Source organism: Anarrhichthys ocellatus, unplaced genomic scaffold (assembly GCF_004355925.1).
Source record: "Anarrhichthys ocellatus isolate YVR2014 unplaced genomic scaffold, GSC_Weel_1.0 scaffold93, whole genome shotgun sequence".
NCBI classification, from domain to species: domain Eukaryota; kingdom Metazoa; phylum Chordata; class Actinopteri; order Perciformes; family Anarhichadidae; genus Anarrhichthys; species Anarrhichthys ocellatus.
Window position 1 is genome coordinate 336,393 of NW_022280123.1, and position 15,988 is coordinate 352,380.

Genomic DNA, 15,988 nt, shown 5'->3' on the forward strand with positions numbered 1-15,988 from the left:
AAGTGACAGAAGTAAAAGTAGAAAAGAAGATGTTACTTTCAGTAGATTAAGGTTAGGACAAACAGGACTCAATGACACCTTATACATCGTGAAAAAGACAGAGTCAGAAAAATGTGAGATATGCAACTGTGAAGAAAGTGTTGAACATGTGCTGATAGAGTGGAGGAAGTTCAGTGTGGAAAGAGAAAGACTGAAGGGCAGAGTGATAGATTTAGGAAGGGAGTGCAGCATCAAAGGACTGTTGGAGATAGGGGACAAACAAGTTCAGCTTAAAAGGGCTTTATTTAATTTATGAATGGAACGGGTTTAATATCCAGAATATAACTTATATATGAGGTTTGTTTTAATGTTTCTTTATTTTCTTTTATTTATAAATAACATTATTATTGTCTTTAAATGATAACTGTCATCAAGTCATGATGTTACACACTCCGGTCCAGTAGATGGCGGCATGCACCTTAAACGTTGGTTTGTAGTCCGCCATTAAACTCAAAGAAGAAGAAAAAGAACAAGAAGACTCATCTCCCGGTAGCCTACAAAGCTATCGAAGTTAGCTTAGCATGCTAGCTGGAAACAGACCGACGAGGACGGAAGTTGTCAACACAGCGCTAGTCAGAGTTTAACGGAGAGTAAACGGTGTTTTTAACGGAGTTTGTCTGGAGGAAACGTTTCTGTCGCTGGTGGATTGTTTCCTGGTGTCCTACGGAGCTAATGAAGTTAGCATGCTAGCAGGAAGTAGACGGACCCGAACTTAACCTAGTAACCCAGCGCAGGTCAGAGTGAGCAAACCCTTTGTCTGGAGGAAACGTTTCTGTGGTTTAGTGAAAATGTCTAAAGTCCAAATGCTGAGATGTTTAGTCAACCATAGACTAACTGCAGCTGCCGAAGAGATATTTGGTCTGTTTGAAAGAACGATAGCAGAGTACGAGGAGGAACGTTCTCGTTCAAAAGAGGAGAACGAGCAACAACAGAAACTACTGGACGCTGTTTTAAACCCCGAAGTCCGGATACAAAGAGCACGTGGGTTGACTTCATTTCTTCTCTCAGTTCTCAAACACTGTTCATCCTCCGGCTGATAACTTTTAATGTAGTTTGGAGTGAGACTCGGTTGATTCAATGAATCTTTTTCTTCTTCTTCTGATCTGTTCTCTATGATATGTTCATGGTCACATAAGAGTTGATTACAACATTTAACCTTAATTTACAGAATTAATACTAGTTACTTACATAGTCTATTTATTTCTTCCATATTTTAAATATGGATTATCTCAGCTGCAGAACGGTACCAAACGGTTGGATATAAATCAGTGAATACAACCTGATCAATGATAGAATGAATTAAACAATCATACAACATAGATGGACCTTGTTATCGTGACACATACAGACCTATGTAGATATACATGTGTTCGGATCTGGCAGGACTGGGTTTGGTTACTGGCAAGTATGAAAATTAAATCATTGATAATCATAAAATGATTAACATCAATAGGATTATTAAAATATATCAATAATAAGAGGGACCACCCTGGGAGCAGGGACCAATAAGCAAACTGGATAGTCTCAATATTGGTGTTCACTCAAAATGTCAATAGTCCAAAGTATTTTTACCACATCCAGAGTGAACGGTGAAGGTTTGAATCCGAGCACTGACTATAACATCCAGCTATTATCACAACACAAAGGCACAAAATCATCACAGAAAACTGCTCCCTAAAATATAACAGTTTATTTACTGAACAATACTGATCATAAATCAATAATATACATCAACAAACATCTATCAAACAATTACAAGCATACTACGTAAAAGCAACAAACAATTGTGTGTGTGTGTGTAGGAGGGGGGTGGGGGGTTCTGCCTTGACCTTTAGGTTCCTGAGAGCAGTCTCTAGACCAGGGGTCGGCAACCTTTACTGTCCAATAGGGTTGGGTATCGTTTGGGTTTTTTCCGATACCGGTGCTAAAACGATACTTTTAAAACGATACCGGTGCCTGAACCAATACTTTTTTCTTCAAATTGAACAATATATTAACTGTTTAAAGTATACTATAAATATAAATAAATACAAAACACTTGGCTTCAAACTACAGCTTCAAACTTTTTAACTTCAAACTATGAACAATATATTAACTGTTAACAGTTTACAGTATACTTTAATAAATATAAATAAATACAAAACACACACACGCACACTCTGTACACACACACTACACCTTCAAACTTCAGCAATTATTTTGCAGAAATATGAGCATATTTGCCTTCTCTGGCAAAATAGGACACCTTTTTATTTTACCAGTTCGTGGCGGTAATGCGCCAATCATCGTTTGCCAACCGCCACTACACCTCAAAGAAGAAGAAGAAGAAAGTTTCGCGTGCCGGATGTTGTGCTTGTTATGAGCGGCAGCGCTAAGTACCCGGATGTCGATGGAGGACGTTGGTAGCCGTTTGACAGATCGTTTTTTTTTTTTAATAAATTATGGCCGAAGCTTCGCAAGAATGATGGAGGGGTTTGTTTCTAAGCGCGCACGGCTCGTCCGGTTGTAATAATACTATGAGTGAGGAGCGGAGGACCGAGGCTATCGTTAGCTGCTGCCAGGACGGAGTCATCGGAGTAGTGTAAAAAAAGTATTTCAATCGGCTCAGGCACCGAAATCTGCATTGCGTTTCGGTCCGGTAGATAGGTACCGGTGCCATACCGGCACTGGGTTTCGGTACCCAACCCTACTGTCCAAAGAGCCATTTCGCCCTATTTTCCACCAAATAAAATTTGTCTGCAGCTGCAAAGGCTATTTGATATCACAGCTTATAAAGTTTTATATATAGCTATATTATTTATACAAAAACTATAGTTTGTTGTATTTATGAAAATATCGAACAAAAAATAAAGACAATTCTTGACATTTTATTGCTATTTTACCTGTTATAACAATATCAAACTCTTATGAAGAGAAAAAAACTTGCTCAGTTTGCTGCAGCAGTTGAGAAATCGCTTTTTCACTCATCTCCAGCGTGACACTTTTCAGAAAATGTGTGCTTGTTCTGGAAGTGACATTCAACATTACATTTTTTGCACATACCAAGCATACAGGTAAGCCAGCATCGTTGGCAGTGAAAGCAATTTAATACGTACACGCAGAATTAAACTCTATTTTCCTCCGTGACTTTTCTATTTTGGATTTATCCATTGATACTTTACCCAGGGCGGGGGTCTGCAAATCATGATTAGCCACCTGAAGGGAAAGGCGCTTGACAGGTGTAATAAGATGTGTAGCACATTTTAGTTGACAAAATATTAAAACATTTTTATTTAAGGTCAGGTATTACTGACCTTGTTGTCTTTACTAGCAGCTGTTGTCCAGTTAAAGTCTGCATTTCTGCGGAGGAAGCAGCTGTTATTGGAGCGATTAGCGAGCAGCGTGTCCAGCGGCGTTATCAGACCTACGGAGCGGCCGTCTGAAGTCACGTTAGCGGCTTTGAGCAACCAATCTACTTCCTGTTTACACCGGCACCCACCCGCATGCCCAGTGTACGTGAATAGTCACGTGATATTCAATTTCAGGCATTTAAGTCTGGACCGAGATCATTTAGAAAACGATGCTGAAACGCCGTGTGGACGGAGATCGTTTAAAACGAAAACGTATTAGTGTGGATGTAGACTCAGGGAGCCGCAACAGAGGGGCTGAAGAGCCGCATGCGGCTCCGGAGCCGCATGTTGCCGACCCCTGCTCTAGACGAAGTTCATTAGTTCAGATTGTGTCATTGTCACATTTCAGTTTCATCATCTTTACATGGATGTTCTCTACGGCTGACTACCAAGGTAGAGTGCTATTGGTTCAGAAACGGAGCGCACCTATGATGCACGTCCAGAGTTATGTTGTGGCTGCTTCTGAAGGTTCTATCCACTGTTTCTACGGTGGCAGGTTTACGTACATTAGTCAACTATAACTGCTCACGTGATCAAATCTCAGCCGGACTTTATGGAGGATGCAGGTTCTTTGAATACTTCTTAACAATGTTGGGTAGTGTCAGACTTTTTTGCCATGTAAACTATTGATGCTGCTGGTGCGTTGTGTCTTTACAATTTGTGTCGGCATGTCTTTTTGGTAACTGCACAGGGAGTGTAAGAGGGAATGATGGCAGGAACAAAAGTACGTACAGGAGACTATTTGCTCAATACTAAAATGTCTTTGTAACGTCTCTGTATGTGTTTACTGTTTTCCTGCAGACGTCCAGCAGCTGTTGGTGGTTAAAGAAGAGGTTCCCCCTGAGCAGCAGGAGTGGAGCTCCAGTCTGGAACAGGAGGACCCAGAGCCCCCACATATTAAAGAGGAACAGGAGGATCTCTGGACCAGTCAGGAGGGAGAGCAGCTTCAAGGGCTGGAGGAGGCTGATGTCAAGTTCTCATTCACTCCTGTGAAGAGTGAAGATGATGAAGAGGAGGCTCAGTCCTCCAAGCTTCATCAAAGACAAACTGAACAGATGGAAACAGAAGCTGATGGAGAGGACTGTGGAGGACCAGAACCAGACAGGAACTTAGATCCAGCTAGACATCCAGAACCAGATACTGATGACAAGACTGTAGACGCTTCTGACACGGATGACTGGAAGGAGACCAGAGAACCTCAGTCAGGTTTAAACTCTTTGAAACCTGATGAAGCCCTTGTCAGTGGTTCAAGATGTAGTGCTGGGGAGAAACTTTTTAGATGCTCTGAGTGTGAGAAAACATTTTGCACCAGAGGAGGTCTGAAGACACACATGAGAATCCACACAGGAGAGAAACCTTACAGCTGCTCAGTTTGCAAGAAATCTTTTACACAGAGTGGAGATTTAAAGACACACATGAGAATCCACACAGGAGAGAAACCTTACAGCTGCTCAGTTTGTGATCAAGGTTTCAGTGGAAGTGGAGATCTGAAGAGACACATGAGAATCCACACAGGAGAGAAACCTTACAGCTGCTCAGTTTGCAAGAAATCTTTTAGACAGAAACATATTTTACAGACACACATGAAAATCCACACAGGAGAGAAACCTTTCAGCTGCTCAGTTTGTGATGACAGATTTAAGAGCAACAGAGGTCTAAATGTACACATGAAAACTCACACAGGAAAGAATCCCTTTTACCCCTTTTACCCAATCACCCTTCCGCATATCCCTTCGAGCGGTGGGCCCATAGGGCGGCGGCTCAATATAGATTTTTCGGGTTGTTCCTGGTAGGGCTGGGCGGTATGACCAAAAATGCATATCACGGTATTTTGTAAGATTCTGGCGGTTTCACGGTATATTACGGTATTTTTTTTCCGTGTTAAAGCATTAATTAATTAACGCCGAAAAGAAACGGCCGGCCAGCGAGCGGTGAACAGCTGTTTGTGTGGCGTGTCTTCCGTTCAGTCACTTCCTGTTTCCTTCACCTACATTCCCCTGGGTCCTAAGCCCCTCTATGGAAAGAAACGGGATTAGACCGTAGGATTTAGTTGTTAGTAGGTGTTGTTTAGGTTTATTTCTTTAGTTATTTATATATATATATTTATATCATTTTATTTTATGTTATCAGAACAGTGAAGAAAAGGTTACCCTGAAAATGCACACTCCGGTACAGTAGGTGGCGGTATGCACCTATGCAAGTTGGTTGCGACCCGCCAATGGAATTTAAAGAAGAAGAAGCCCCTCCTGCTTCGCTCTTTTCTGTTCTTTAATGTAACGTTACTGGAGCGACAGAGCCTCTCCCAGCTGTTAGCAGACTGTTAGCGAGCCATACCCAGCATGCAGTTCGGCGGAGAAATTTTATAAATGTACAATTAGTGTTACAAATTGTTTATCTGTAACAAACTGTTGTGTCGTGGTGTTTTACCCTGTTATAGAGTGTTAGTTGTGGGTTGTTAATTGTTGTAATAAAGTTATGACCATGACTAGGGTTCCCTCTCAATACAGTTAAGATAACTAGCTCCGACCGTAGCGCGGCCAGCAGCGAACAATATATTTTGCTGCCTGTTGAAAAGCGACAGAAGTTGTTTTCGGCTGTGTATGACGGTATATGAAAAATTCATATCGTACGGGAAATTAAAACCGGTATACCGCCCAGCCCTAGTTCCTGGTCAAACCATATGTCTCATGTCCCGGAAACCAGAGCCTCACCAGCAGTAATATGCTTTTTGTTTCTTTCTTGTTTAATCTACAGTTGTGTGAAAAAGTGTTTGCCCCCTTCCTGATTTCTTATTTTTTTGCATGTTTGTCACACTTAAATGTTTCAGATCATCAAACAAATTTAAATATTAGACAAAGATAACACAAGTAAACACAAAATGCAGTTTTTAAATGAAGATTTTTATTATTAAGGGGGAAAAAAAAAATCCAAACCTACATGGCCCTGTGTGAAAAAGTGATTGCCACCTAAACCCAATAACTGGTTGGGCCACCCTTAGCAGCAACAACTGCAATCAAGCATTTGCGATAACTGGCAATGAGTCTTTTACAGCGCTGTAGAGGAATTTTGGCCCACTCATCTTTGCAGAATTGTTGTAATTCAGCCACATTGGAGGGTTTTCGAGCATGAACTGCCTTTTTAAGGTCATGCCACAGCATCTCAATCAGATTCAGGTCGGGACTTTGACTAGGCCACTCCAAAGTCTTCATTTTGTTTTTCTTAAGCCATTCAGAGGTGGACTTGCTGGTGTGTTTTGGATCATTGTCCTGCTGCAGAACCCAAGTGTGCTTCAGCTTGAGGTCACGAACAGATGGCCGGACATTCTCCTTCAGGATTTTTTGGTAGACAGCAGAATTCATGGTTCCATTTACCACAGCAAGTCTTCCAGGTCCTGAAGCAGCAAAACAGCCCCAGACCATCACACTACCACAACCATATTTTACAGTTGGTATGATGTTCCTTTTCTGAAATGCCGTGTTACTTTTACGCCAGATGTAATGGGACATACACCTTCCAAAAAGTTCAACTTTTGTCTCGTCAGTCCACAGAGTATTTTCCCAAAAGTCTTGAGGATCATCAAGATGTTTTCTGGCAAAACTGAGACGAGCCTTTATGTACTTTTTGCTCAGCAGTGGTTTTCGTCTTGGAACTCTGCCATGCAGGCCATTTTTGCCCAGTCTCTTTCTTATGGTGGAGTCATGAACACTGACCTTAATTGAGGCAAGTGAGGCCTGCAGTTCTTTGGATGTTGTTCTGGGGTCTTTTGTGACCTCTTGGATGAGTCGTCGCTGCGCTCTTGGGGTAATTTTGGTCGGCCAGCCACTCCTGGGAAGGTTCACCACTGTTCCATGTTTTCGCCATTTGTGGATAATGGCTCTCACTGTGGTTCGCTGGAGTCCCAAAGCTTTAGAAATGGCTTTGTAACCTTTTCCAGACTGATAGATCTCAATTACTTTGTTTCTCATTTGTTCCTGAATTTCTTTGGATCGCAGCATGATGTCTAGCTTTTGAGGATCTTTTGGTCTACCCCACTTTGTCAGGCAGGTCCTATTTAAGTGATTTCTTGATTGAGAACAGGTGTGGCAGTAATCAGGCCTGGGTGTGGCTAGAGAAACTGAACTCAGCTTTCCAAAGATGTGATAAACCACAGTTAATTTATGTTTTAACAGGGGGGGGGAAATCACTTTTTCCCACAGGGCCATGTAGGTTTGGATTTTTTCCCCCCTTTAATAATAAAAACCTTCATTTAAAAACTGCATTTTGTGTTTACTTGTATTATCTTTGTCTAATATTTAAATTTGTTTGATCTGAAACATTTAAGTGTGACAAACATGCAAAAAAATAAGAAATCAGGAAGAAGGAAGAGGGCAAACACTTTTTCACACAACTGTAAATGATTGATTGAAGGGTAAATATGGAGACAAGTGTATTGGCAGACAGATGAGTTTATGTATGTGTTTGGAGACAATAAAATGTTTTGCTTTTCCATCTCAATAAAAAGAGAATAATAAAACAAAAGATATCGGTCTGCAGTGATCTTTCCTGCCCGTTTTCTGACCCTGGAGGTGAACAAGTCCAGGATGGACGGCAGGCTGGAACCAGTGATTCTCTCTGCAGACCTGACAATCCGTTGCAGTCCGTTTCTGTCCTGTTTGGTGGCCGATCCAAACCACAGTGATGGAGGAACAGACTGGATGATTGCTGAGTAAAACAGGATCAGCAGCTCCTGAGGCAGGTTGAACTTATTGAGCTGGCGCAGGAAGTACAACCTCTGCTGGGCCTTTTTCCTGATGATGTTGTTGGGAGCCCACTTCAGGTCCTGGGGGATTGCGGATCCCAGAAACTTGAAGGTCTCCACAGCGGACACAGTGTTGTTGAGTATGGTGAGGGGGGGGGGGCAGTGTTGGGGGGCTCCTCCTGAAGTCCACTGTCATCTCCACAGTTTTGAACCCGTTTAGCTCCAGGTTGTTCTGGTCACACCAGAGGACCAGCTGTTCAACCTCCTGTCTGTATGCAGACTCATCACCATCCCTGATGAGTTCGATGACCGTTGTGTCGTCTGCGAACTTCAGGAGTTTAACAGACGGGTCCTCTGAGGTGCAGTCGTTGGTGTAGAGGGAGAAGAGCAGTGGGGAGAGCACACATCCCTGGGGGGGTGCCAGTGCTGATAGTCCGGGTACTGGATGTGATTTTTCCCAGCCTCACCTGCTGCGTCCTGTCAGTCAGGAAGTTTGTGATCCACCGACAGGTGGAGGCTGGCACAGTGAGCTGGGAGAGTTTGGGTTGGAGTATTTCTGGGATGATGGATGATGGTGTTGAATGCAGAGCTGAAGTCCACAAACAGAACCCTTGCATATGACCCTGGGGAGTCGAGGTGTTGCAGCATGTAGTGCAGTCCCATGTTGACTGCATCATCCACCGACCTGTTTGCACGGTAGGCAAACTGCAGGGGGTCCAGCAGGGGCCCTGTGATGACCTTCAGATGCAACACCAGTCTCTCAAAGGATTTCATGACCACAGATGTCAGGGCGACGGGCCTGTATTCATTTAATCCTGTGATGGAGGATTTCTTGGGAACCGGGATGATCGTGGAGCGTTTGAAGCATGAGGGGACTTCACATAGCTCCAGTAATCGGTTGAAGATGGGGCCCAGCTGGTCAGCACAGACTTTCAGGCACGAGGGTGACACACCGTCTGTGTAACGGGTTGCATATGGACCCAAATGCAACACACAGGATTCCAGAGATCTTTGGCTTTTATTACTAACTTCAAATATAGCAGGCAGAGTTCAAACAGGGTCAGGATCAGAAGGCTGGTGGGTTTACCGGGAGTCAGGCAAGGCGGATAAAACAGGGGCAGGCAGAGTTTCCAGATACAGCAGGCAGAGTTAATCAAGATCAGGATCAGAAGGCGGGTGGGTCTACCGGGAGTCAGGCAAGGCGGGTAGAACAGGGGCAGGCAGGATCGGTAACAGGAGATCAGTCCGTGACAGTGTGCTGGAGAGTCTGGCATAGAACCGAAGAACAATCTGGCAAATGTGTCTGGGAGGCAGGAGTCTATATAGGGGCTTGATTACTGATCAGAGGCAGGTGAGTGAACAGGTGAAGGGAGTTTAGACTAATGAGGAGGGAGTGACTGACAATAAGAGTGAGGAGGGTGTGGAGCTGAACTGTGACAGTCTGGGCCTGGTGCCTTCCTGATCTTCTGTCTGTGGAAGAGCCGACTCACATCCTCTTTGCAGATCCTCAGTGCCAGTGGGGGGTCGGTTGGGAGAGGTGAGGAGGAGGAGGCAGGGGGTGTAGGTGGTTGTTTGATGATGATGGGGCAGGTGGGGGGGGTGTGAGAGTAGGCTTATCAAACCTGCAGTAAAAAACATTCAGGTCGTCAGCCAGTTGGTGATTGGCCTCAGTGGGGGGATGGTCTCCTGTAGTTAGTGAGTACTTTGACCTTCGAAGACGGGCAGCACGTACACTGGGCATGCGCGTGACGGTGTAAACAGGAAGTAGATTGGTTGCTGAGTTTTAAAAAAATACGACAAAGTAATAAAGTAGTCTTTAATAATGAAAGGTTGTGTTTGATACTTAAGATCTTCCTGTCACAATCAGGTGTTGCCTTATGTGTTGTGTGTGTGTTTTTCTGTAGCTCCTCACTCTTCAACTCAGTCACTCCCTCAGCACCAGTCCAACTCCCTTCACCTGTCCCTTATCTGTAAGGCCAAACTATTATCTGTAATCAAGCACTCCCTCATCAGCACAACTCTCCCGCCCTGTTTCCCGTCCGGTGCCCAGCTTCTAGAGCCCTGTTTCCCGTCCGGTGCCCAGCTTCTAGAGCCCTGTTTCCCGTCCGGTCCCCAGCTTCTAGAGCCCTGTTTCCCGTCCGGTCCCCAGCTTCTAGAGCCCTGTTTCCCGTCTGGTCCCCAGCTTCTAGAGCCCTGTTCCCCGTCTGGTCCCCAGTTTCTAGAGCCCTGTTCCTCTCTTGATCCCCAGTCTCTAGAGTTCCGTCCCCGGACCCCCAGTCTCCAGAGTTCCGGACCCCCAGTCTCCAGAGTTCCGTCCTCCGGACCCTCAGTCTTCCCAGTCTGGCAGTCCGGCCGGCCGTCCCTCCTCCGGACCCCCTCCACCCACCCGGTTGTGGACTCTGACTCTCGGCCTCGGAGGAGTTATTGTTTTTTCCCTACCTACCCGCCCGTGTTGCTCGTCCTGTTCCCGGTTTCCCAGTCTGCCTGTTCCATCTTGTCTTTGGATTCCCTGATTCTTTTTTTTTTTTTTTTTTTGGTTTGTGCATTAAACCTTTTTTCACTTCACCTGACTGTCTGTTCTTGAGTCCTCATTATGTCCCGTGACACTTCCTCTAAAATATTCCAAGCAACGCAATTCGTTATCCATGTTGAAATGATGTCTTTGCATCCACCCGGCAATCTTCGAAACCGGATATCATGTGACCATTAACGTACACTGGGCATGCGTGTGATGGTGTAAACAGGAAGAAGATGATCTACACACTGCAATGGGTTTATTAGTTGCAGAAAGTTCTTAGAGGAAAGGCAATGGCGAAAAGAGGAACAAGAGACTTTTTTGCCTGGACCGACGACGAGGTTCAACTGCTCCTTCATGTAACACGTAAGTATAAGGTAGATAACACGGCGCAAAACACGGACTGGGAGTCGATACACAGCAAGTATGGCGACATATTAGACCGTTGCCGTGATAATTATCCGACGCCGGCGGACGCCATGCACGTGGGAAAAGACTTCCCACACAACACAGAAGAACTTACCAAAGGTATGGAGCCCCAACTAAAAAGTGTTGGCTTGAAGTTCTAAAGTAATAAAGCATGAGCCTGTTTTTAAAGGAAGCATGACTGTTTTTCTTTGTTTCTGTTTCGTGTCTTTTACCTTCTTTGTGTATCGTTACACAAATTATTTTGCACAAACAACCTTTGTTCCTGGGGGGGATAGTGGGGTGTGAAGAGCGAAGATGAAACTGGTATGATCCAGAAAGCCACCCACAACTTTGTAATGCTTCATTCCACTATATCTTTGATGTTAAGTAGCCAAAGTAGAGTAAACTGCATTTAATCAGGTACTGTACTTAATTACAGTATTGAGGTACTGTTATTTCACTATTTTGTTTGTGTATATCTATTTTGTGCTACTTGATACTCCTACTTCACATTTGATGCCTTACACAACAGATCTAACAACAATGTCTTTCTGTTTTGTGTTCGCAGTTCAGTTAACGACAAAGGTGAAGGCCATAAGAGTTCGCTACAGACAAGCACTGGACTCAGGCAAAAAAAGTGGATATGGAAGAGTGGTTTTGCTGTATTTTGAGCTCTGCCAGTCAATTAGGGGAAGCTCTCCAGCTACCAGTGCCATTAGGCAAGGGATAGAGACTACAGAAATGGCAGTGGAGGCCCTGGGAGCCAACGGCAGCACCTCGGACTGTGGGTCACCTTCCGTGTTGGGTGAGGACAGAGGGACAGACAATGTGACCTCTGCAGGGACGGTGGCAAGTCGCCACCAGAGGCTGGATGCGTTAGGTGGCCACAGGAGGGAAAAGTTGAAGAGGAAACTCCATGGAGTCAGTGGCACAGGAGGATCTGGAGATCAAGAGGCAGCTCCTTCATCGTGTGGAAGCCACAGATGCCGCGTTTTTGGAGCTAATGGGCCGGTGGTCATCCTCCATGGACCGCCTCAACAACATTGAGGTGATGATGCAGCACATCGTGGGATCACGGCCTATGACCCCACAGGCATTGCACCAGGCACCTAGAAGAGCCACACAGCCACAATTCCACTCACCTGTGCATCTCCACAACAGCACACCGGAAATGCACAGAGACTACTACACCCAGCTTTGAAAAAGCTACTGCACTTTCACTTTGTTTACTGAGTTGCACAACACAAGGTTTGCACTTTCAAGCATTTGTGTTTTTTACTTAATTTTTTTGCAAGGTTTGCACACGTGTTTACAACACTTTATAGTTATTTTTGAGTTATTATTATTATGTTACTGTTTGACTTTTCTTGAGTGTTTATTTTCTATTGTATTTTTATTGTAATAAAAGGTCCTTTGATACCAAACCTGAGATCTGACTCTTTCCAACACATTCACTGAAGCAGAGATGAATTTAGTTTTTTTTATTTCACCATTTACACACAAAAACCACCAACTAAGATACTCCAATGCACGGTTATTATCACACAAGGCTTGAACAGTTAATGAACAGTTAAAAATCAAACATCTACAGCCTACAAATATGGTGTATGTTTTTTGATCATAAGTTTACATAAAGTAAACAATAAAAAAAGACTGAATGCACTTTCTTCATGTTGTAATATGAGGTTTACTGGATTGAGATCAGCCAGCATGCATGATCTCACTCCAGGGTTTGTGCTGTATCACTACTCTGCAGGCCCCTCTTTTGCACATCAGACTCGAGACAGAGATGAACTTAGGTTAAAAAAGAAAAGCGTTTATAAGGAACAAGCAAATACAAGTTTTACTATGTTATGGGTCAAGGAATGTGGTTAGCACACGTCTGATGCGCTTCCCCTCGTTTTTGTTGTCTGCTCTCCTGGCTCTGCTAGGTGGCTTCGCTAACAGTTTCTTTGTGAACCTCACAATAGTCGTGGAGCACAAAACAAGCATAGATGACAAAGGGAAGGTCCTCCATGTTTATGTCCATTGCCCTCCTTAAAGTTGCAAATCTTGCCTTCAAACGTCCGAATGAACATTCAATCACCATGCGTGCCTTGCAAAGTGATAGCCCATAATACTGCTCCTGTGGTGTAACTCCGCCATTGGGGTATTCCTTCATGAGATACGGCATCAATAAGCTGGGTCACCCAGCAGAAAAACAGGGACAGCATCTTCGCCCTCTATCAATTCTTTAGGGCATGGGGGAACTGTTCCATCTTTTAGGGCACAACTAAATCGCGAGTTGGCAAATATACGCGCATCGTGAACACTTCCCGGCCATTTCACAACAACGTCCATGAAACTGTATTTGTAGTCACACGGCCTGTACATTCAAAGAATGTTTCCCCTTTCTGTTGATGTAGTCTGTAGAGTTAGCACGTGGTTGTTTCACTTCGATATGTGTACAGTCAATGGCCCCCAAGCATTGTGGCATACCGTGTGTTTGGAAGAAGTTGAACACAAGGTCCCTCACTTCTGGCTCGGTACTCGGTTTCCGGATGTACTTGGGACCCAGGAAGACGGCGATGGCCCTACAGACTTGTCGGATGATGACTGAAACAACTTGTCGGATGATGACTGAAACAACTTGTCGAGATAGTCCAAATGCATTAGCGGTTTTCCGGAGTCTGCCCTCGTCACTCAGGTAATACAACGTGCACGCTACCTTTGTAAGTACATCCACGGGCGCCCTCATCGTGGTTGTTGCTCCCTCCACATGCGGACGTAACATTTCGCTAAGGTTGATCAATGCCGATCTGGACATTCAAAAGTTTTCTCACCATTCTTTGGGAATCATAACTTCATTGATGAAATTATTCCACCAGGCGCTCGTTCTTCCTGGCCTCACCCAAAACCGGCGCTCCATGTACGGCTGATAACGCCTCTGGACTCGGGAATTGTCGCTCATCGCTCGAAGAATAGCTTGCCTCCTCCGCCTGTAGGCAGTAGCAGCATTGTAAAATGACGAATTTAACTCCACAATTGCTGCTAGTACAGACAACAACGCAAGCAAGGCTTGCCATTCGTTATCCATGTTGAAATGAATCGCTGGTCGCCCTGCCTGTTTGTTTTCTTCCGGGTACGGGTCACGTGATAGTGAGTGTGACGAATCAGGGACGGAGACGTCATGGTTGCTAAGAACCAATCCAGTAGCGAACACGGGTGTGGGCGTAATTTTTTGTAAACACATCAGTTTCCGACCGTCCACACGCAAACGCAACCCCGGAGTTTTCAAACACCTCCAATCTCGGGGGTGTTTTCAGACTCCTCCATTTAGGGTGCTCCAAAACTCCGGCGTAGTGTGGCTGCTCAGTGTAAACGTGGCAAAACCGGAGTAAAAACGGAGTAATGTGGACATGGCCTCAGTGTAGCTTCTCTTTGCTACCTTGATCTCCCTCGTCAGTGTGTTTCTGGCCTGGTTGTACAGGATCTTGTCCTCACTTCTGTAGGCCTCCTCCTTGGCCCGACAAAGCTGCCTGAGTTTTTCAGTAAACCAGGGTTTATTGTTGTTGAATGTGCAGAAGGTTTTTTTTCGGCACACACATGTCCTCACAAAAACTGATGTATGATGTCACTGTGTCAGTGAGCCCATCCAGGTCTGTAGCAGCAGCCTCAAAAACACTCCAATCAGTGCAGGCAAAGCAGGACTGTAGCTCCAGCTTTGCCTCGATGGTCCATCTCTTCACATTCTTTACCACAGGCTTTGCAGATTTTAATTTCTGCCTGTAGGTCGGGAGGAGATGAATCAAACAGTGATCAGAGAGTCCCAAAGCTGCACGGGGAACTGAGCGATATGCATCCTTTATTACAGTGTAGCAGTGGTCCAGTGTGTTTTTAAACACACTCCAGCAGGATTTTAAAGTCAATTCTTTCTTGGACAGGAAGCCAGTGCAAAGACCTCAGAACTGGAGTGATGTGATCCACAATTTTTCTACAATTTTTGAAGTATTTGTACTTCATTTTTTGTCCATTTTGTTCTACTTTGTACTTTTAAATTAACAAAATATATATTTTATTTATTTGTTTGTTGATTTGAAGTTATTATGAGGCTTCGGCAGAGTGAGTTAGTCAAACCAAGGTTGTATCTTCAAAAGTTATGCTGTTGTTTTTGTATGAAAATGTTAAAATAAAAAAGAGGTATATACACCAAGTCAAATAACAACTCAACAATAGCAATTAAAGACTAGTCTAGTCTAGACATACAATGTACACCAGAATAATATATGTGATTACGTAATGACACATAATATAAGTATAATATAGTATATGATGTATACCAGTGGTCACCAACCTTTTTAAGCCCAAGATCTCTGACCTCTGCCTTGGTGACAGGCAAGATCTACCTATTGAGGTGTTGAGAGAAAAAGACTGTCCAGACTGTACTTACAACTTGAGGCTTTTTATTTGGCCTAATTGTAATTGAATGAAATCAAACACTTTGGTCCAGCTTTCAAATTGATGTGACCAAGAAGACACTAAATGACTTAATTTCAGTGCAACATAAAAAGGAAATTATTTGTTAACCGCACACAATATGAACAAGAAAAAACACATTTGCAATGAGCAGGCTGGATAAACTACCAATATTAACTATTGTATTTATCAACTGAAGTTACAACACAACACTGAAAAAATTCTCAGTCAGTGCAACTAATGTAAGTGCAGTTCAGCTCTGTGTCCCATCACAATGCCATCGGAAGTCATGTGACTCAAGTCAGTGTGATGGCTGTGACTGAACACTGTCTGTGAGTGCCTTGTAGTTCGGCTCATAAGCACAGACAGCCAGTCTGAGGCAGTCTGTGAGGTGTCAGTCAGTAAGCCGGCTCCTGTACTTTGATTTGGTGATTTTCATCTGTG

General features: G+C 44.1%; 1 protein-coding gene across 1 annotated transcript; it reads left to right on the top strand.

Moving 5' to 3' along the window:
* The first annotated feature begins 507 nt into the window (after positions 1-507).
* Positions 508-5,272, top strand: LOC116398926 (zinc finger and SCAN domain-containing protein 21-like). Its single transcript, XM_031875682.1, has 2 exons — positions 508-1,020; positions 4,230-5,272. The coding sequence occupies exons 1-2, from the start codon at positions 828-830 to the stop codon at positions 5,219-5,221; spliced, it is 1,185 nt and encodes a 394-aa protein (XP_031731542.1). The 5' UTR covers positions 508-827; the 3' UTR covers positions 5,222-5,272.
* Positions 5,273-15,988: the final 10,716 nt, after the last annotated feature.